Source organism: Salvia hispanica, chromosome 5 (assembly GCF_023119035.1).
Source record: "Salvia hispanica cultivar TCC Black 2014 chromosome 5, UniMelb_Shisp_WGS_1.0, whole genome shotgun sequence".
Taxonomy (NCBI): Eukaryota; Viridiplantae; Streptophyta; class Magnoliopsida; order Lamiales; family Lamiaceae; genus Salvia; species Salvia hispanica.
In genome coordinates, this window is record NC_062969.1 from 32,338,168 (window position 1) to 32,359,679 (window position 21,512).

The 21,512-nt window shown below is 36.1% G+C and overlaps 3 protein-coding genes across 5 annotated transcripts in view; 1 reads left to right on the plus strand and 2 right to left on the minus strand.

Moving 5' to 3' along the window:
- The window catches only part of LOC125188178, a 5,870-nt gene extending 1,817 nt beyond the window's left edge, over nt 1-4,053 (plus strand). For both annotated transcript variants that reach the window (XM_048084934.1, XM_048084933.1), the window contains 7 exons: nt 40-73; nt 340-377; nt 485-507; nt 584-736; nt 831-3,328; nt 3,487-3,576; nt 3,669-4,053. In XM_048084934.1, coding sequence (XP_047940891.1) covers nt 40-73; nt 340-377; nt 485-507; nt 584-736; nt 831-3,328; nt 3,487-3,576; nt 3,669-3,715 — 2,883 coding nt within the window. In that variant the 3' untranslated portion in view covers nt 3,716-4,053. The remainder of the gene's footprint in view (nt 1-39; nt 74-339; nt 378-484; nt 508-583; nt 737-830; nt 3,329-3,486; nt 3,577-3,668) is intronic.
- A 2,243-nt stretch (nt 4,054-6,296) lies between these two features.
- Nucleotides 6,297-17,125, minus strand: LOC125191412 (SET and MYND domain-containing protein 4). 2 transcript variants are annotated; one of them, XM_048088974.1, is made up of 15 exons: nt 16,979-17,125; nt 16,766-16,900; nt 16,414-16,500; nt 16,176-16,247; nt 15,675-15,867; nt 13,571-13,689; nt 12,888-13,280; nt 12,682-12,816; nt 12,451-12,561; nt 9,921-10,076; nt 9,322-9,540; nt 8,766-8,929; nt 8,473-8,587; nt 8,200-8,280; nt 6,297-7,076 (listed from the first exon to the last, which is right to left on the minus strand). In XM_048088974.1, exons 1-15 carry the CDS (start codon nt 17,105-17,107, stop codon nt 6,867-6,869), a joined length of 2,319 nt encoding a protein of 772 aa, XP_047944931.1. In that variant the 5' UTR covers nt 17,108-17,125; the 3' UTR covers nt 6,297-6,866. The 2 variants fall into 2 exon arrangements, with proteins under 2 accessions (XP_047944931.1, XP_047944932.1); XM_048088975.1 differs by lacking the exon at nt 6,297-7,076 and adding an exon at nt 7,194-7,615.
- An 856-nt stretch (nt 17,126-17,981) lies between these two features.
- On the minus strand, nt 17,982-20,140 carry LOC125186242 (ATP synthase subunit delta', mitochondrial-like). Its single transcript, XM_048082594.1, has 2 exons — nt 19,781-20,140; nt 17,982-18,681 (listed from the first exon to the last, which is right to left on the minus strand). The coding sequence occupies exons 1-2, from the start codon at nt 20,045-20,047 to the stop codon at nt 18,337-18,339; spliced, it is 612 nt and encodes a 203-aa protein (XP_047938551.1). The 5' UTR covers nt 20,048-20,140; the 3' UTR covers nt 17,982-18,336.
- Nucleotides 20,141-21,512: the final 1,372 nt, after the last annotated feature.

A 21,512-nucleotide genomic window follows, 5' to 3' on the forward strand; every position in this document is an offset into this window, starting at 1 on the left:
TCTCCAATGCTAAATCTGATATTTTAATTCTTTCCTCAGGGTAAAGAATATCAGTTCCAAAGTGGGCTATCTGGTAAGTGTCCTCATACCTTGATTTGAGGGCAGTCTGCTTTAAGGATGTCAATTTGTAATTCACAACTGTCTTTAATAAGCAACATTTTTCTGGCTTTACTTGAATAAGTCAACACAAAAAGGTCTTATGAATAGATATTCTAGGAATAGCCTCTTGCATAACAAAAGAAAACCCAGCTGAGAGCAGTCTCTTTTTTTAGGGAATAGAAGCTTGCTGTCATTTATATCCAGATACAAAGTTAAGTTTCCCTTATTTTCCTCTGTCAGATGACAGCTGCGCGGATGAAGCAGGATCTACAGCAGAAGTGAGTTGATCTTACGCCTTTTCAAGTTTGTTGCTTTGTTCAATCTAGATTGAAGATCTTTGTCTGTGCTATATTAACTGCCTATTCTGGTAATGGCTTGTGTGCAGGCTGACAACTCAAGTGCTTCCAAGTATGTCTGTTACTTGTCTGCTGCTACTTAAAGTTCCAATTACCATATCTGTACTCTGACCATTGGTGGCCTGCAGGAATGAATTGTTGCGGGCCATGGACTTGAGGCTTAATGCCCTGCGGGATGAGTTGGCAACTGCTTTTGACCAAGCTGCTGGTTCTCGATACTCTGTGGAGGAGATGACTGATATAGAAAAGTTTTCTCGACATCTTGGATCAACAAATTTGAGGTATCCTTGGCTGTTATGAAGCTGAGCTGATTGTTTTCCTTGTCAAAGTTTTAACTTCTCTTCATTGGTAATGCCTATTATGTATTCATTGCAGTGATTCATTAGGAAAATATGTAGAACTGAGACATGGAGCTCAGGCTGTTGAACTTTCAGAAAATGATGGGTTAAAACCGAGAGAAAGGAGCAATCATCCAATTAAATCAGCTTGTTCAGAGCTTCCAGTAATATATGGTGTCTCACCTGCCAAAGCGGCACAGGTAGAGAGGCAAAGCTCTACAGGAAGTGATGAATCTTCTTTTTCAAGTGAGGAAGAGCAACCATCCACGGAAAGAAGTCGGACTCTTATAAGATCTGCTTCACCTAGGAGGTCAGCATCTCCAATGCGGAGGGTACAAATTGGACGATCTGGATCTCGAAGGTCTACTGCAATAACTATTAAAAGTCTGAACTATTTTCCTTCCCGGGATAGAATGTTTCCTAAAGACTCTGCAGATGATAGTGATGAAGATTGCTTGGAGCAAGCGCTCAAAAAACCAGAGAATAATGCGAAGAGAATGAGTGTACAAGATGCGATAAATCTTTTTGAAAGAAAACAGAAGGATCAAACAGTGGATAGTCAGAAGGCTAGCTCCTTGTTGAGTGCATCAATTGGAATGAACAAGTCTGTATTGAGAAGATGGAGCAGTGGAATGGGCGAAGATTCTTCACAATGTCCTCAAGATGATGTTACTGAGGATTCTGCTACTGAGAATCAAAATAATGTAGAAAGCAATGAAGTTATATATAGTTTGCGAAAGTCCAAAGCAGAGCAGGTAGTTGCTTCAGAAGACTTTCCTTTTGCGCATTGTGAATCAGATGCAAATTTGAATTCACCTGAAAAAGAAACATGCACTCCTATAATAATGCAAGAGGATACTTGTCCGACTGAATCAACTGACATTAATGAAAAAATAGTCACCTCAGCAGAGTGGAGCCGTCAAAAGGAAGCAGAACTAAATGAACTGCTGATGAAGATGATGGAAACCAAACCTGTGAAAAGCCGTACTGCTGTGCCAGCTGGTAGCAAAAGACAAAGCTTGCCGTCTGAGAAGAGAGGTGGATTTTATGATCATTACAAGGAGAAGAGGGATGAGAAACTTCGGGGAGAAGCTACAAAAAAAAGAGAAGGAAAAGACAAGCACCTCAAAGGGATGCAACAAAATGTTGATACAAAAAAATCACAGCTGAGCCCAGCAAATGGTGATATTGGTAGAAAACATAATGTGAAGAAGCTCCAGAAACTACAAATTATTGCATCTCAACCAGTAAATCCCAAGGTAGAAAACCCTAGACCTGGGGCTGTTAAGAAAGTATCTACGAAAGCTTCTTCACTGCCTGCCACTCGTAAATCATGGCCATCAATTCCATCTCCCGCTGCTAGAGGGCCATCCCCTGGAACTAGAGGGCCATCTCCTGCTAAAACCCAGAGTGTGCAATCAGCTTCTGGTGCTGTGCCAACTCGTAGAAGGTCGCAGCAAACAGTGCCGGCTTCTCAGGTTAGCTCAAAAGTAGAGACATCTCGAATACGAGCAAAATCTGTAACGCCGAATCAAAATGACAGCAAGAAGACCCTGAAACCTGCCGTTGAAAAAAAGCAGCAATCTGTGACTAAGTCTAAGAAAACTATCAAAAGCATCGTTCAGACTGCCACAGAAGAAACTCTTGTTTCCTCTGCGAAACCTAATTTATATAACAAGGCGACAAAGAAGAACAGTGTAGTTCCATTGGAATCAAAGCCTTTTCTTCGTAAAGGCTCTAAAAATACCTCCAGTGTTAATCCAACTGTGAAGAAAAAAGCATCTCCTCAAGAACCGTTGAGGAAGGCTGGGTATCTGTTGCTGGCCGATGACAAACCAACAGTTTCTAAGCCATCTGATTTAGCTGCTCAGCATGAAGAAAGGGAAAACGAAGACTTTAAAGTTCACACTAGCACGGAATCTGGGACCAGCACAAAGAGTCCCCCACAATGTAACAACAAGGAAGATGTAGGTGAGGTTAACCCTACCACTGGAGATAGCACCGCCAGAGTAGAAGAGCCTAAATTGAAAGCTGATGCTGATGCTGAGGCTGAGGCTGAGGCTGAGGCTGAAGAAGAATTGACCATCTCACCAACAGCTTGGGTGGAAATAGAGGAGCAAGATCACTCCATGAACTCTGTTGAACACAGTATCCAAAAAGGGGTTTCACCAGCTTATAAGGCGCCTATTGAAGCGTCAAGTCCTCGAATTCGTCATTCCCTGTCACAGATGCTTCTTGAGGAGAGCAGTGAACCTGATTCCAGTGAATGGGGAATTGCTGAAAATCCTCCAGCAATGGTCTACCACAAAGATGCACGCAAAGGGTTAAAGAGGCTGTTAAAATTTGCCCGTAAGAGTAAAACTGATGCGAACTCAACAGGTTGGTCTAGCCCATCTGTCTTTTCTGAAGGAGAGGACGATTCTGATGATTCCAGATTCACAAGCAAGAGAAGTTCTGAAAATCTGTTGAGGATAGCAACCCATCATTCAAAGAACAACGGGCACCAGAAGAACTTCTCTGATTATGAACAACATGGTAATGGTTTTAAAGCTAAAATTCTTGTTGTGAAGTCTTTGAGAATAGAACATAACCTGCCACTCCATGATATAACTAACGCATTCATGATTTGTTGCTGAAGTAGTTTTACCCTATGTGATAAATATGGCCTCATGATGAAACATTTTGTGTTTCAGCTCAAGCAAGTATTAGGAAGCTTGATGCTCAGAGTTTATCTCAGCAGTTTCAGGAGGGAAATGTTTCTGCTTCTGTGACTGTAACAAAAGGTAAATTAGATTTTACCTTTTCCATTCTGCTTCCGTATGCCTTATATATGATTTCAATATTGTGTAATAAATTTGTATACATTTTCTTTCAGCAACAAGGTCATTCTTCTCTCTTTCAGCATTTAAAGGCAGCAAATAGGACATGAAAACTGTAATCCCGATTCTGCGGGTAGCTTGCAACTTGGAGGTAGGACAGGACTATTATAACTTATGTTTTTGCACAAAACAATTTCATGATCCGGACAAAGTAGACCACCCTCATATTCCTTCCGATGATTGAATTGATTATAGCATGTAAAAGAAAACAAGATTAGAATTTAGAAGTCTTAGCTATGTCTCTTGGACACAAATCACACAACATTTGGTATTTCATCTCTTTGGATGATCATTGTGTTGTATTTGTGTCTATGCAGCTTGGCATTTGGTTGTATCAAATCTTGTGTAATCATTAAAATTTTAGTTTCTATCAGTCCAATATTTCCTGGTGTAAATGTTATACTTGAGGCATTTCCATTATGATGCTAAATTTAAATAATTATGATGCTAAATTTAAATAATTATGATGCCCTTGTTTACTCAATAAATTATGGATTATTTTCTGTTCGCATTTCCACGTCAATCCCACTTGCTCATTTTCATTTTTAAGATGATCCAGTGACCTATCTTCGATTTTTTTTTGACATTTCACACATTTCCTAAAATGGAGATATCTTGTAAGATTTGTCTAAAAAAAATGGACTAGTTTTACCATTTTGACCGACTATCAAAATTAGACTAGTTCTAAAAATGAAAATTTTTAAACACTACAAATGATATAAACCTCATAATCCACTAACAATACTTCAATAACATTTTTCCTCACTCTCTCTTACTTATCAAATTGTGTATTAAAATCCGTGCTATGTATAACTTTATCTATTTTTTATGGTTGAGTTAATATTTACTTTATTCTTTTTCCACTTAAATTATGAAATAAATTTCTGTGTAAAACTTCACTTTAAATCATAAAGTATTGCTTTAAAATGCGAGAGAGTGTTAGTATTCCCTCTGTCCTATAAAAGATGTCTCACTTTCCTTTTTAGTTTGTCCCATTAAAGATGTCACATTTCCATTTTTAGAAAAAATTTCCTCTCATAATAATATAAATATTATTCCTAAAATCCCATGTCATCTATAAGTGTGACATCTTTTATGGGACGAAATGAGTATGATTTATGACGTTGCTATTCTAAGCAGGCCGACAAATATTTTTCAGAAAATTGATTAATTAGTTGGGCTTAATGCTAGTGTTCTTTCAACTCTAATTATTTTATGTAAGTTTTGCCTTTTTCTGTCACTAACATAATGTTTTGTAGGGTTAGTGACGAATCCAGAAATCTAACCTTGAGGAGTTGGATAGAGTATAGAAATAAGTAAAATATGTTAAATAAGAGTGAATAGTTTTTAGATTTTTCAACTATGAATTGGTATCAAATTAGGTACCAGAACTTTAAAAGTATCACTAGAAGTGCTTCAAATTTGATTAAATATTATTCGAAGTACTTTTCCACTTTTTAGATATATTTTTTTGGCAAAATTAAACTCAAACTTGTAAAGGATATTTTAGTTTATTTGTGATAAGAGTGAAATATGATTTGACATATTGTGCAAATTTTAATCCAACTTTTTGCCATATTTCTATTTCTCTCTTCTTCCCAATTTTTCCTCTCTTCTTCTCCACTTATTTTGGAGTAATATATGGCTGTCCTATAAAAATATAACATTTGGAACATCACATGAGTTAATGCACAATTGACAAAGTAAGAGAGAGACAAAAAGAAAAAATAATTATAATATTATTAGTAAAGAATGAGGTCCACCTTATTAGAGAGAAAGAAGTTACCAAAAATAGAATAAGATATTTTTATGTAACATCCCAAAATAAAAAATATCCTTATTTTATGGGACAAAGCACTAATGTCTATATATAAAAAATGTTAGGACATTTTTGAATTAATTGCAGTATTTAATATTATTAGTATATACTCTCTCCGTCCACGAAAAATAGAGCACACTTGCCATTTTTGGTTGTCCACGAAAAATAGAGCACATCTTAAAAAGGAAAATTTTCAACAACTTATCTCTTACTTTTTTCCCTTCTCTCTTACCCCCTCCGTTCCATAGTAATGGAGACGTTTCATTTCGGCACGGAAATTAAGAAAAAATGTGTCAGGTGAGTTAAGTAAGGGAGAATAAAGTGAAAAATGAATAAGATAGAGAGATGGAGAGAGAAAAAAGTAAGAGAGAGTAAAGTAGGTGTAGGAAAATGTGTTGACTTTTCACTAAAAAGGGAAATGACTATATTATTATGGAACGTACCAAAAAAGCAAAATGACTCTATTACTATGGAACGGAGGAAGTGTTAATTATATAGACCCCACATTCCACTAACACTACTTCTCTCCTACTTTTTTCTCTTATCTCTTATTTTTTTCCCTTCTCTCTTACTTATAATATGGACCCCACATTTCATTAACACTATTTCTCTCTTACTTTTTTCTCTTATCTCTTACTTTACCAATTCAACATTTAAGCCCGTGCCATTCACAATGTGTCCTATTTCTTGTGGACGGAGGGAGTATGAGTTTGTGAGTTGAATATGGAAGCTAGAAGCGGTATGGAAATTGTGTGAACGATAGGAAAAATCGAGAAAATGACACGCAAACATGGAGAGCAGTCTCTACTCAAACCTGATCACTCTGCGGGTAATATTTATCAATGTATGACAAAATTCTATTTTGATAGATCAAATTGACAGGAAATACACATCATACCTATCATTAATGACTACATACGACTCACAAGTCACATGTGCAATTGATTGAGAGCTTACAGATGTTCACTGACTCGGGTTCGGTTCAGACCAGCCGTAACCGTCAGTACACGATTCTGAAAAGGTTGAAACTAAACTGGCATCTAAAAAACAAAGCTCAGTTTGGACCAAGGTTCCATTTTGATTTTTTAGCATCTCTAGTACCAGTCAGTACACGATTCTGAAAAGTTGGAGCCAAACCAGAACCTCAAGGAACAAAGTTCAATTTGGACCACGGTTCCAGTTCCATATTTTAGCACCTCTAGTACCAGCCTTAACGGTCGGTACATAATTCGGACAAGTTAGAATCAAACCGGAACCTCAAAGAACTAAGTTCAGTTTGGACCACAGTTCCGGTTCCAGTTGACTTCAAGATCAGATGCATTTTCAGAAGATGCCGTTAAACTCATGTAGAAAGATAAATAAGACCAACTAGTGGTCAAACAACTCTGCAGCTCTCCTTCTTAAGGTAGCGCACATAAGGAAATATGATCTCTGCATGAGATCCATAGCATCGAGAAAATATTGCAACAATCCGAGTTGTGTAGTCAGACGAAATTTCTTGGCCCATGGAAAACTGAATGGATGCTAGTTTAATCAGCTCGTTTCCAATGGCGATATGGCTTTCACCATAGAGCTTCTCCAGGATCTGTTTGTTTAAACTCAGAGTTAACAAACAAGAAAATTCCACATCAACCAGGTATATTCATTTAAGCATAAGACATATTCTGCAATTTGTTTTTTTTTTTTTTTTTTTTTTTTTTCCTTTTGGATTCTGTCAATGTAGCTTACAAGACATTTTTACGTTTATTTCATTGGCAGTTTACCATAGACCTCAATCAATAAATGTTTCCATAGAGTGGTTACGTCTATAACCGAAAATCATCATTTACAACTTAAGTACTACCTCCGTACCAAGTTAATTGACGCATTTCTTTTGGGCATGAGAATTGAGAAATTGGTGTTAAGTGAGTTGAGCAAGGAGAGAATAAAGTATATAGGTGAAGAGAATAAAGTATGATATACTAAAATGGTTAACTTTTGCCAAAAGAGGAAATGTGTCACTTACCATGGGACGGAGGGAGTAGGTTTTTTATTTTCTTCTTGAAGTTCTAAATAATTTGACAAGCAGGGCAAACTGGAAGCGGTATATAACCATCCACCACACTGGAAGGTTGTATCTTCTCACTAGAAATAGCGACGTTTATTTATATCAGGTGGAAGGGAAGGGAGAGGAATCAAGAAAGGAAACTAGGAGAGAGTAAAGGAATATCCTAAATTTTCCATTCTTTTAGATTCAGAACCACTAAGGGAATTGCGTGGAAGGGTGGGGTTGGAGGTGAGGGCGGCAGAGGAGGAGGCCATTGTGTGATGAAGTTGCAGAGGGTGGTGGAGGTTGGGTGTAGGTGGAAAGAGGGATATAGGGAAGCAGAAGAATTCAAGTGGGGTGGGGAATGACAGTGAAAAGAAAATGGGGAAAGATAATAACTGAAAATGCCATACAAACACAGAAACACACAGTAAAGGGTCATGGGTGGATATTCTATTTCTTTCCCCTGATTCCTCTCGACCAAAAGCCCCCTAAGTTGCTTAGAGACAGATCCCCATCCATATGGTACATAATAAAATCTTTATAAGCAGGAATATGGGCACTTTAAGGTATATAATTCAGATAGGTAATCTTCAAATCTAGAGGCTCCTAGAGTCAGGTACAAGTGGTATTAACATAGATAGTTGTTCTAGCTTTAAAATCATACTCAAATGAAGCTCACCTCAATTGAGGCTCGACAATGGTCCATTCCAGCTTGTAGATCTCCAATCAAACAAAATGCTTGTGCAATGTTATCTTCCACCTGGAAACATCAAGTTGGTAAAAGATAATCCAACAGAATTGATACCTCAAAAGTATGGTACAGCAGATGGATGGACTAAATAAAATAGTGAAAAGATAGGATACAAAAGGTATAAAAGAAAGTCTTCTGTTGAAAGGATGTAATTTTGCAATTACATAGATATCAAAATCTAAAGAAAAACCATAAACTTACCTCAGCAAGTCTTCTGTTGAAAGGATGTAATTTTGCTCGTACTAAATCAACATATCTCAAAGCATCCATAAGAAGATTAGTTGTGAGAGCACCAGAAGTCATTGCATCCTTCATCCTGACCAATAAAATGGATAATCAAATTCATAACTATAAATTACAGTTACAGACACATAAAAAAATGCTATAGATGCTTCAAGCAAACTCAAGAAAACTTTATTCATAGGCACCAGAATCTTGACATAAAAATTTGAAGAAGAGCAGCTATAGTGAAATACTATAAGGTTTAGAAATACCTTTGGATATGGACCTCAGCTTTGCTTATTGATTTCTTTGATGCTTGTAAATCACAAAAAGTTGCACAAACCAAGCAAGATCCTGGCTCAAGCCAGTGGTAATCCGTTTGCTCATACATGTAATGAGCTAACTTGTTGATGCTATCATCACTTGGCACATTGTCCTTCAATACCATGCAATGAAAGGATCAACATAAGAGATACAAGTTAGCTTACATTTTGATCATCTTTGATGATGCCATAATAGCCTGTCATGTGAGTGAAAGGCAATACGATACATTTTGATGCTTATTGATGGTAAAAAGATCTAAGACGGTAGTCTGAAAAGCAATTTTTTCATATTATAGTTTGACATAACTTGCAGCGATATGATGAATGTTTACAAACTACATTGTATGAACTCTAAATGTTGTTATGCTCAAGGTCCATAAAAGAGTGATAATCAAGTGCTCCTCATTCATTTAAATGGCAGAGTCCGGTAAATTTTTTTTATAAATTTGCTGATGATATTTTTTATTATGAAAAACATTCAGGTTCAAAAGACAAAACATGACACCTGCAAACAGCTAAGTCTTTCACAATGTCTGATCTTTTCCTTTTCATGTTTAATAACACTACTATCCAGCACAACTCCATCACAATTTGGCTTGGTACACCGATAACCACCATGGAAAAGATCAGATAGATTCACTTGTGCACAACCGCTGCACTTACAAATAAATGAGTATCTATCTTTCAGAAACCTACGACGCTTGCCGCAATCCCACTGCCCAACCTGCCAACAATAGTCAACTCATAAAAAATATTCATATCACATTATGCTGAGTAAACCAATCATTTGTTCTAGGTATGCTGTAGCTTCCTATAAAATGCTCACTGTAAAAACTTTCTCTTAATGCCGCTGCAATTAACAGTTCTATACATTTAAACATGAAGGTTTAAATATGAATTGTAGCACGTTATGCTTGCATATAGCATGAGTAAACCAATCATATGTTCTAGGTTTGCTGTAGCTTCCTATAGAATGATCACTCTAACAGCTTTCTCTTAATCCCGCTGCAATTAACAGTTCCATACATTTAAACATGAACAGGATTTTTAATAAAATACTTCATTTTTAATAAGTTTTTCTAGCAATATGGAAGATCTTATTACCTGAGGGCCATATGAGAGTTCCATTTCTAATCCTGCAGTGACATTTTCTGTTGCTCGCATGAACAAGGTACGTGAAAGGAAATATGCATGAATATTTGGCTCGCAAGAATGGTTAAATAAACTTCCGCCTGAATATACAGCTTGAGCCACCTCAATCTATAAAACATTATCAGAAAGGCTCAGTAAATCTAAAAATTTAAGCATTCTATTCAAATCAAATACTCCAAGTTGACATACAAAAAAAAATAAAAAAAAAGATGTTGATTACAAATTTACAATAAAAGCAAGCTTTTTATCCCACAGGAATATTCAATGTTGTCGCCAATAGATACAAAAAATCAAGTAATGGTGTAAGGCCCAATAAAGGAGTTTAAAAAAGCAATACCAGATCATAATATAATATAAGCCTCATGTATATTTGACATCCAAATTGCACTTTCAAAAGTGATAGCTCTCTGGTCTATTATCAAGTCCAGTAGTGCAACTACGCATAGATCTTATGCCTTTATTCAAAGTTCAACCTAAAACTGTCCATGTGGCCTTAAACAAAGTCTGAAGGCGTGGTTTCATAAGTTGTTCTTGAAACTATTGATTTTATGCAATTCAAGTCTGATCATCCAGTTTTTGTGCAACATTAAGCATAAGGATTTGTCATTCTTATTGTAAATGTCGATGATATATTTATATCTAGAAGTGATGTTCGTATAATTGAGGAGACCAAGGAATACTTGCAGCAACATTTTGTAATTGAGGATTTAGGGGGCCCTGAGTAAAGTCTTAATAATTGGAATTGCACACGGCAATTTGGAGATTTTCTTCCTTAGCAAAAGTATGCTACAAATGTACTAAAAGGAATTGGACTACTTGAAGCATAGCTTGTTGATCTCCTATGGAGATTGACCCTAGTGTTGTGCTTGAGATGAGAGTGGAAATTTCTAGGAGGATAAAGCTAAGTATAGACATCTAATTTGAAAACTTATCTATTTGACAGTAACAAGGCCCATCTCCATTGTTGTTGGTTTAGTCAGTCATTTTTTTGATCATCTTAAGTAGGTTCACTGGGATTTTGCTATTTGGATACTTCAATATGTCAAGAAATCTCATGGAAATGAATTGTTGTTGAAGAAGAATGGTCATCTAAAAGTTGAAGGATATTCTGATGTTGGTCGTCTGTCTAGGCTGAGTATAAAGCTATGGCTCATACTGCTACTGAGATGACCGGGGGTAAGAATCTACATCGGGAATTGGGGCTCACTTTCATTCTTTACCAGTGCATTGTGATAACCAAGTTGGCATCTACATTGCATATAATTCGTTTTTTCATAAGGACTCTAAACATATTGAGGTTAATTGTCATTTCATTCAAGAGTGTGTTTTGAATGAGATGATTACTACTCCCTTCAATTTGTCGTCCAACCAGATTATTGATATATTCACAAAATCGTTGGCAGCAAAACGTTTCTCAGAACTTTGAATCAAATGGACGTGGTCAATATATATGCCCAACTTGAGGGGGGTGTTATTGAATACGTATCCCAAATCGGTTTAGTCAGGCTTAAATCTTTGTAATATACTCCCTTCATCCCAGCGAATATGACCCACCCATTCCCAGGAGGCCAGGACGACAAGGGATTTTATGCTCTCTTATTTTAAGGAGTAGAGAAAGAAAAGGTTGTTGATTGTTTTAAAGTAGGAAAGATGAATACAGTGGATAGAGAGAAAAGATGGTTGAATGTTTTAAAGTAGGAGAAAGGATAAAGTAAGAGAACAAAGATAGTTGAATATTTTAATTATTTTCTAAATAAGTAAGGGGTCATCTTTGTTGGGACGGACAAAAAAGGAAAGTCATCATTGGTGGGACAAAGGGAGTATATAGGTGCTTCGCAAAGTAATAATAATCAACTAGTACTACTTTTCTCTAATATGTGTCTATACTTATATTTTACTGTTCTATATAGCTCATCCCTAGTAATGCATCCTGACAAAGTACTGAAATTCTCTGTGCAGCTTCTTGTTTTTTAAAAACAGTGACAAAATAAGAGATCATTCATGAAAATTGTTTCTCAAGAATCTCAACCTACAAATCCACAAGACACATACCGTACAGGTATCTTCAGCTTCTGACCTCAAATTACACACTTCAATGACCTTTTCGCTGTCAGGCTTTCCTCACATCTCATCTCAAAATAAAGAAAAGACAATTGACTACAAACATGATATCATACAATCAATTTGTTTTCATAGTACAACTTTTCAGTAGTCCTGTTACCAACATATACTTTTGTGCCCTCCAGACAATCTTATGTAGTTAGCAGAAACAAATGTCAAACCCCCACTAAACATAAAAGCTTAGAGATTATTCATATCCAACCAACCTACGGAATAAAATAAAGAAAGTATGGACAATAGCTCCTTCCAATCCTCAATAATATGGCAAGAAATCTCAATATAAAAATCCATGGGACACTTCAGGCTGTATAATTAAATAATTGTACATAAGAAACGAAATACTTCTCCTTAGCATTATTACCTGTTCTACAGAACTTGTTAGATCATAATTTAGAGGCTGCTTTACATCTGAATATTTCATTCGGACAACTGCCATTGAATTGATCCGGATTTTGGAGAGGAGCATAATAATCTGCATTGTAAAAGAATGAAATAAACAAACCATAAAATTTATACAGTGAATGTAGGGGAAAGATACTCCAACAGAGAATCAGTGGAGCTTTTTTTTATCATTATCAGCACCGCGATCTACCTCTGAAGTTATCGTTGAGTTTAAAGGAAGTTTTGTGGCATAAAACCGCTGAAGACAGCACAGAAGAATTATAGAGTAAACATGAAACTCCAGTTTGGTGTCAGATGAAAGCTGTCCATAATTCTGACTAAGATCCTAGGCATAAAAAGAGTTGTCAGATTAACTGCAATGAGTCAGCTAATAGAAATGAAAAAAGCAAAAAGTACCAGAATCTTATGAACATTATGGTCAAGGCCTCCATAAGCCTGTTCTTCAATGTGTTTAACAATGATCCGCCCAGCTAGAACCACATCAGAAGGCAAAACTGCAGGCCAATGCATGCCTTGACATTCATGCCTATGTTCAGCAAAATGTTTGACGTCTGGACTACTAAAGCTAGGTGAGGTGACATTTCTTATATGTCGTTCCAGGTCATCAGATAAGTCCAGTTTAAATCCATATTCGGCCTTATACTTCAGAAAATCCTCTCCTCCAGCCTGAACTTGGCATTTCAAAGAGCAGTACAAAGGAATTGAACATGAGACACATGGTACTGTATCTGCTTGTAGTTCATTGAAGCAGAAAGCACAATGAGTTTCCCGACAATGCTTCAATATAATCTGCAGCAACACCATGTGAGAATTTTTTAAAAGCAAATACCAAGCAGTTTCTTTGTCTATTGTGAATTTCAAAAAATGCAAATACAATTGTGAATATAAAAAAATGCAAATATTTAGCATTCAACAATCATTTCAATCTATTTTAGAATTCATCAGTTCAATCAAGTGAAACCATATTTAATTAATAAAACTCATGATAGGATGAAGAAGGTAGAAGAATATCAGATAGCTTGCCAAGAAAACCATATTTAATTAATAGTAAAACAGTTTTGAATGTCTAAATTTCATACCGCACCATGAGGATCTTCCTTATAAATTAAAGAAGCCATAGGAATGTTGGTCAATGAAATCATCCCCCTTCCTTTATTTGGTGTCGAAGCACATCGAAGTTCTACTTGAAGTGGTTCATCTGTCATATATGACCTACGTATAAGGAATCATAAAAGTAAATGGGGCTTGTCTCCAAATAGCATACTATGGGGAAGCAATGGCAAGTGAGATGGCACATGAAAAGAGAAAAAGGTGTGATGTAAGACCAAAGAGGAACAAAAGATATTACCGATCCAATCAGTTAACCTTCTAGAGTTCTAGTTTAGAAAAAAGAAATCATATGAGGCTTTTAGTAAAACACAAGGGTTAAAGTAGTTCTTCTGCCATCATTAGCAGTATATTTTCTGCAAATTACAGTCAGGTTGTCTCAATACTTTATAGCACTCATTGCTATTATCAGTGACTTCTTTGGGAAATAACAAATATGTGAAACAAACAATGTCACGTCCATTATGCAACAGCATCACAGTAAACAAGCAAACCAGCAAACTATATCTAGAGTTTATCTGTGCGAACCGCAAAAATTGCACGATCAGTTTGTTCTGAAACTGGCATTACAAATCGACCAATTAAACTGATACTCCTTCCGTCCAGCAGTAGGACTCCCGTTTTTCCATTTTGGTCCGTCTATCAATAGGTGTCTCACTTTTACAATAAATGGTAGTAGGTCCCACATTCCCCTAACTCATTCCACATTTTATTTAAAACTAATACTCCCTCCGTTTCGTAAAAATGTGGACTTTAGGGACAACACGTGTTTTAATGCAAAATTTGTAAATTAGGAGAGAGAGAGAGGAAAAATGATTGGATTTGGAGTATTGTTAGTGGAGAATGGGGCCCACCTCATAAGAGAGAAATACTTGCCAAATATGGAAGTGGAATAACTTTTGGGAGGATCAAAATGGAAAAAGAAGACTATTGTTTGGGGAAGGAGGGAGTGTGTGTTCAAGTGAGGTTCATATTCCACTAACTTTCTTCCACGCACTTCCCTTAACATTTCTTAAAACTCGTGTCCCGTGTCACATAGAAATGGGACGCTCCACTCCTTTGGTTAGGCACGAGTTTTTATGCACAATTGATTAAGTAAGAGAGTTGAAGAGAAATGGTAGTGAAAGAAATATTAGTGGAGAGCTCAGTACACATTATTAGAAGTGTAATGGGGTCCAAAATTAGAAAGTCCATAGTAATACTTTTAAGGGATGAACTAAAAAGGAAATAATTCATTCTCCCTCCGTCCGCGAATAGGAGTCTCGATTCACTTTTACTACAAGTGGTAATAGGCTCTCACATTCCACTAACTCATTGCACTCACATTTCATTTAAAACTAATATATACAAGTGGGACCCATATTCCAATAACTTTTTTACACCCACTTTACTTAATATTTCTTAAAATCCGTGCCGCCAAGAAATGGGACTCCTGATGGCGGATGGAGGGAGTACTTTTCAGGGCCTGAGGGGAGTATATTATAAAAAGTGAAACTCATTTTTGCCACCCTTCATAGTTGAATCGTTATTCCAGTTCAGAAAGTTCCTTTATAGTTGAGTTCATTTCCTTATGATAATATTTTAACTCACTTTTTCTTTCCTACTTCATTCTCTCCTAGGTAGGTTCACTTTCTACTTTATTCACTTTCTCTTTATTCTCACTACCTTTCTCACCCTCTTACTTTAATAACTTTATTACCTACCCACTTAACACACTAAACATCCATTTCTTAAACTCCGTGTCAAAATAAGTGCTTCAACTATGAACGGAGGGAGTAGTATAAAATTGAGTACAAGATTTAAACTAATAATAATATTTATTATTATTATAATTAGAATAATGATTAGTTGACACATTGCGGGTGGAATGCCGCTAACAAATTGGTTTTCTCCTTTCCTATGAAGTCGTCGTCACCAGCTTGATTATCAAGATAAAATGGTTTTTGTTAAAGGAATTCTTATATTAATTGCAAAAAGGGGAAAGAAGCCCAGTTGGCAGTTAGCAGTGCACAGTGGAGAACAATACAAGATGATTAGTTACAAAAAGAACGGCTTAAATTGAGAGGGATCACAAACCTGCACTGCCATCATGTTGTTTCTCTTTGACACTACTTCTCAGCCTGGATTGGTCCATTAACTGATTTAACTCATTTTCAATCTGTCTTTTTCCACTCAATGATGTCTCTATCTCCATGGAAACACCGAAATCATTGATAGCCTCTTCATAGTTTCCCAATGAAGAATTGGCCTTAGCTCTCCTAAACCATGTCTACAAGTTCAAGAATCTAGTTAATGTATGAAATGACAAAAATCAGATAGCAGAAAGGATAGATGCAGTCCCTTGTTACATTATTTCAGCAGCACTTAGTCACTTACTAATGCTGTGCAAGGACATAACAGAAATATAAATATGATGTATCCGAACCGAGTATCATTACCTATTAAATAATGAATTTTCAAGCAAGATAATCAAACTGTGATGGTTAGAGAATCATGAGATAACTATATTTTCTATTAAGCATTCAGATAGAATTATAAGATCAGTGAACTACCACGAAAAAAAAGCTATGAATTCACCTTTGCATACACAGGAGACAGAATGAGGGCGCGGTTGCAGTCCTGCAGACTTTCCAGAAATAGTCCCAATTTCTGAAGATAATAAACAAAAATAGAAACTATGATATAAAATCAACATGTTAACCATGCTAACCAGCTAGTACTGAAGATCTATTTTATCACCCCAAATATTCAATAGGACGAGAAATCATCCCAGTGAACATACGTGGCTTGAAAATGCCATCACTTTAAAACTCACATGTAATGAGGAAGCACGATTGAGGTACAGTGTTGCAACCAGATTTTTCTCATTATCTTCAGCATCCATAGGGGCACTGCGCAGCGCCTGTTTAGTCCATATACAATTAGAAGACAATGATTTAAGCATAAAAGAGGTGTAAAATGAGCACCCTACGTATTAATACCTGAGCGGAACAAAAATCATAATGAATTAAGCTTATAATAACAGTGCATTCAAGTAGAACTGCAATTCTCAAAATGCAGGGAGATATCAATAGAATGGCCAACTTAAAAAGGAAATTGTCACTCCTTCATTTGGAAAAAGGTAACCAACAGTAACAAAATAAGGGGGACTCCATTTCAAGTTCAACCTGAGAGTAGAAGAGCAACGCGTTGGAATAGTCCCCATTGGTAAAGCATTGATTGCCTTTGGCCTTGGCTTCCAGCGCAGCTTCCTTATTCTTTCCACACAGCGCCACTTGTGGATCCGTCAAATCCCTGACCAACTGCATCTCAACCGAAATTGATAAACTAAACCATAATATACTTTGATTTGCGAACAGTGTATGAGAGGCGTGCAGTACCTGGTGAAACAGGGGTAAATTTTGGAAGAAATCGAGCAGAGAAGAACAAGTAGAATCGAGGTCGGCGGCAGTGCTGTGTGAGATTTTGTGCTTAAGGGTTTCTGGGATCACTGATTTCAGCTTCTCCATGCTGTGAGAAAGAATCAACTTAGCGTCATTTGATTTAGTGTTAACAATCGTGGCAATAGTTCAAATTAATAAAATGGTGTACCTCAAATTTTGTGAAGAAATTCTAACTACCGTTCCTACTATTTTTAATAGAATAGACTATAAAAATTATTATCACATTCAAAATTAAATACTAACTGTTTCAAAATTTTAGTTCATTATTTCAACACTAGTTATCACTAATATTAATTATTTATCAAATTTTATTATTTCAATTCTTATGACTAATTATCATGAGACTATCCATTTAGAATTAAGTTGTGAGATTATTCTAGTTGGTGGGCTGGCTATGACTGATTATTGAGACTATTCATCTAGGATTAATTTATAGGATTCAATATCATGAACCAAACATAATACATTTAATCATGAGATTTAATATTGTCAACCGAACACTCCCTAATTTGTGTGTTTTAACAAAATTTAGGCTATATAATTATTCCGTGATCTAAGAATTTTATAGTTTAAATAAAATGTTGAAATAAATTATAACTGATGAAATAAAAGTTGGAAAAATTATTTAATACTAATGTGATAATTTTTGGCTATTTAAATTTACGTACTAGTTTCTTTACAAAATTTGCGTCGCCCCATTTTATTTATTTCAACTTTTACTAGTAGTCCTACATTACTTGGTAAAAATAGTGTAATTGTTTAGTTGTAAAAAGAAGGGAAAAGGAAAAATAAGAGAGAAAGATCATGTTGGGAGATGGCTTTCTTTTCCTGAAACTTGATTTATACTACATGCCACTCATTTCCGCAGACCAAACCAAACATTGTATATTTGGTTTTCAACACAGAAAAATATTTAGGGAGAAAATAAAATTCTACAAGAGAAAGAGAAGATTGAAACATTGATTTCCACATAAATATTGGGTACATTAGCAAAATATGAGCTTGGAAGTTGAAATTAGTACAAGCATCAATCGTCATCATCATGAACCATTCTCAATCACCTCTAGCTGCGGACTGATTACACATTTAATCTTTCTCCAAACATATATTATGGTTATTATCATCATCCTAGCAAGAAGTTGATAAACAGAACAAAAGCCGCACGACAGCGCTATTTATTCAACAAGTCTTTTCATGGCAGGATTCCTTACGAGATTGATTGGTATGAAGAGCAGCTCGAAACCATCTTCTGCGAAGGGCGTACACATACAAAAAGATCCAACTAAAACACCATTTCAACCAGTAAGAGCAGCATTAAGAGCACTGTGTACATCTATGCCGATTTGTGCTTCAGCTTTCTCCGCGTCTGTTGATGCAGTGTTTAGCTTTTGTTGAAAGTCTGCGAGGCCTTTCTGAACCAAATTTGGGTCCAGGCGGTCAACTGGTGTGGCCTCAATAGCAATTATATCTGCAACAGAGTTTGCGTGGACAAAAGCAAAACCACTGCTAAGGAAATACTTAGTCACATCGTTGCCTTCATGAACAGACAGAATCCCAGGTTTTAGCTCTGCAATTGTAGCTACATGACCAGGTAAAACACCCATTTGTCCGGTAGTTGCCGGGACTATGACCATATCAACCTGTAGGCACAACAGGTGCACATTCATCAATTTACATGTTCTCTACTAAGATACCAAAACAATACCACCCCGTCAGAACAGATCAGAGTAGGAAGCGAAACAAATGAAGTACCTATATACATTGATTATTTGATTCCAATAAATTAAATGGGGCTTACAGAGAACATAATAGCATTTGCAGGGAGTAATATTAACTTGGGAAATTTTCCGTCTGGGTAAAAAAATTGACCATGAACTGTCCTACTGCATTGCCAAGTTCGAAAACATGTGATGTAATGTTAGCTGCATTAACAACGGGAGATACTACAGTACCGTGGAATTAGATCCGGAACAAATAGATGCAGGAATTGAATAGTATGAACATATACTATTCTCAGCGATACTAGGAATCTAAAATGAATGATAAAAGATAACCCTACAGTAGATGTTTCGCAGAGTTACACCCAAGACTTCTTAGACAAAGAGTTTAATTCGAAACCACACAACAGAGTAAATTTTTTGAAGAGTGGCAATTGGATTTGAACATAAAAGGTTCAATTAACTTATCAAGAAACTGAAAGCCAGAGATCAGAAGAAAAATTTACAGGTCCTTTCCCAAAGAAAGAACACATCCACAAGACAGCATGAACACAGGTAAATCATAATATTCAGTCAAACAAATAAGGAACAAAACTATAAATAAATAAATTCATCGACCCAAGCATCTAATAAATAAATTCACCCCAAACCAAGCATTTCAACTGAAAGCCTCGGCCTTCTACAATAAGATCAATGAATTTTAAAAGTAATATGGAAAATCCATAGTACAAAGCGATGCAAAATATATCGGTTTCTGAAGCTCTGAAATCCAAATTTAGATAACTTAGAAAGAAAAATTCAGATTTGCAGATCCACCTTTAGGGCTTTCAACAGCATATAACCATAGCCAAAAGTAAAAGAGGGGGAAAAACAATAGGAGTATTAACCTACAATCAATAGCTCAGGAAGCATTCCAAGAATACATCTTCAAACAAACTAGAGACAACAGTCAAAACCTATAACCTCTCAATACCAAATTGCAAACAATTGACATCAATGATATGGTTATGGATGAAATTACCTCTTTGGAGGATAAGACAGAATCATAAGGAAGCACCAAATTGACAGTGAGCTTGGACGGAATGTTGGCAGGGGTGGGTGGCCGAGGCTTCATGTACGCCGACGGGGTCTTAGGTGGGTCCATATTGGGGTTCATTTTCTTCCAGGACTCCACAAACTTGGTGTCTTCGGCGGTCTCCACAGGGAGATCCGTGGAAAACTGGCGGCGCCACCTCATGGATGTGGCGGAGGCTCTGTTGAAGAGGGATCGTGAACCATGTCGCAGCATTTTGGGGAGAGAGGGTGTGTGTGTTACAGAGAGGGACGATGGGACTGGCAAAATCAGATTTTGCGTTGCAGCTTTGTGAAATTTAGACGTTACACTTACTGGGCTTACATTTGAGGCCCCCATTAACTTGTGCGTCATAGGCACGCTTGTTAATAAAAAAAAAAGTTAGAGAAAAAAGTACTGCTCTATCCACCAATAGGAGTCTCGTTTGAGTTCGACACATATTTTAAAAAATATAAGTGAAAGTGAATGGAAAAAGATAGTGGAATTTGTGAATCATTTTTTATACTCTCTATGTCCCACTATAAGCGAAGCGCTTCATTTTCGCACTCGTCTTGAAAAAAGTATACTGCCTCTGTCCCAATTAAGTTGATACAAAACTTTTGGGCACTGAGATTAATAAATTGTGTTGGAAAGTAGGAGAAAAGAATAAAATAGGATAGATAAAGATAGAGTAAAGTAAATGATGGAATAAAGGAGAAAAAATTCAGTGGACCCGACACACCACGTGGCATGATGATGTGGTGTGTCCCACTACTTAAAAATTGACAAATGGAAGTATTAAGAATATATAGTTTAAACTATATAAGGTATTTAATTCTTGTAAATGGAATAAAATCCTAAAATTTAAAACTCTTCAAACACAACATGTTAACTTAAATTTACTATTTTTCATTTTGTATTATACATGAAAAAAATAAAAATAAAAAACATAATGACAAACTAAATCGTAATTAATCATGATAGTAGTATGCATGAAAATAAAAAAATTTATAGTATTGTTTTATCATTACACAAAATAAAAAATTACTTTCACTCGTCGATTACGTCTGTAATGGACTTTATAGCAAAAACATACGAAAATTACTTTGATCTGAGGCATTATCATTTGGGAAGATGCGGAGCCTGAAATTGAAGATAATATTCAGATGATCGTAGATGGTTCGCATTAAAATATAGTTAGATCACATTGAGAAAGCTGGAATTGATACGTACCAGACACTGCCAAATCCGTTAGGTAAAATAGAATCGATTTCTTGGGATTTATCACCAGTCCGGACCAATCAGAATATGAGAATATACTAATTAGAGTGAAGTATTTCATGCTTAGAGTGAAGTGTTTGTGATCCATGCTTATAGTACACTATTTGTTTTTATTTCAGTGAAGTAAAACGTGCTTAAAGTGAAGTATTTAATGGTTAGAGTGAAGTGTTTGTGATCCGTGCTTATAGTGCACTATTTTTTCATCTCAATGAAGTATAACGTGCTTAAAGTGAAGTATTTCATGCTTAGAGTGAAGTGTTGTGATCCTTGCTTATTGTGCACTATTTTTTCGGTTCAGTGAAGTAAAACGTGCTTAAAGTCAAGTATTCCATGCTTAGAGTGAAGTGTTTGTGATTCATACTTATAGTGCGCTATTTTTTCATTTCAGTGAAGTAAAACGTGTTTAGAGTGAAGTATTACA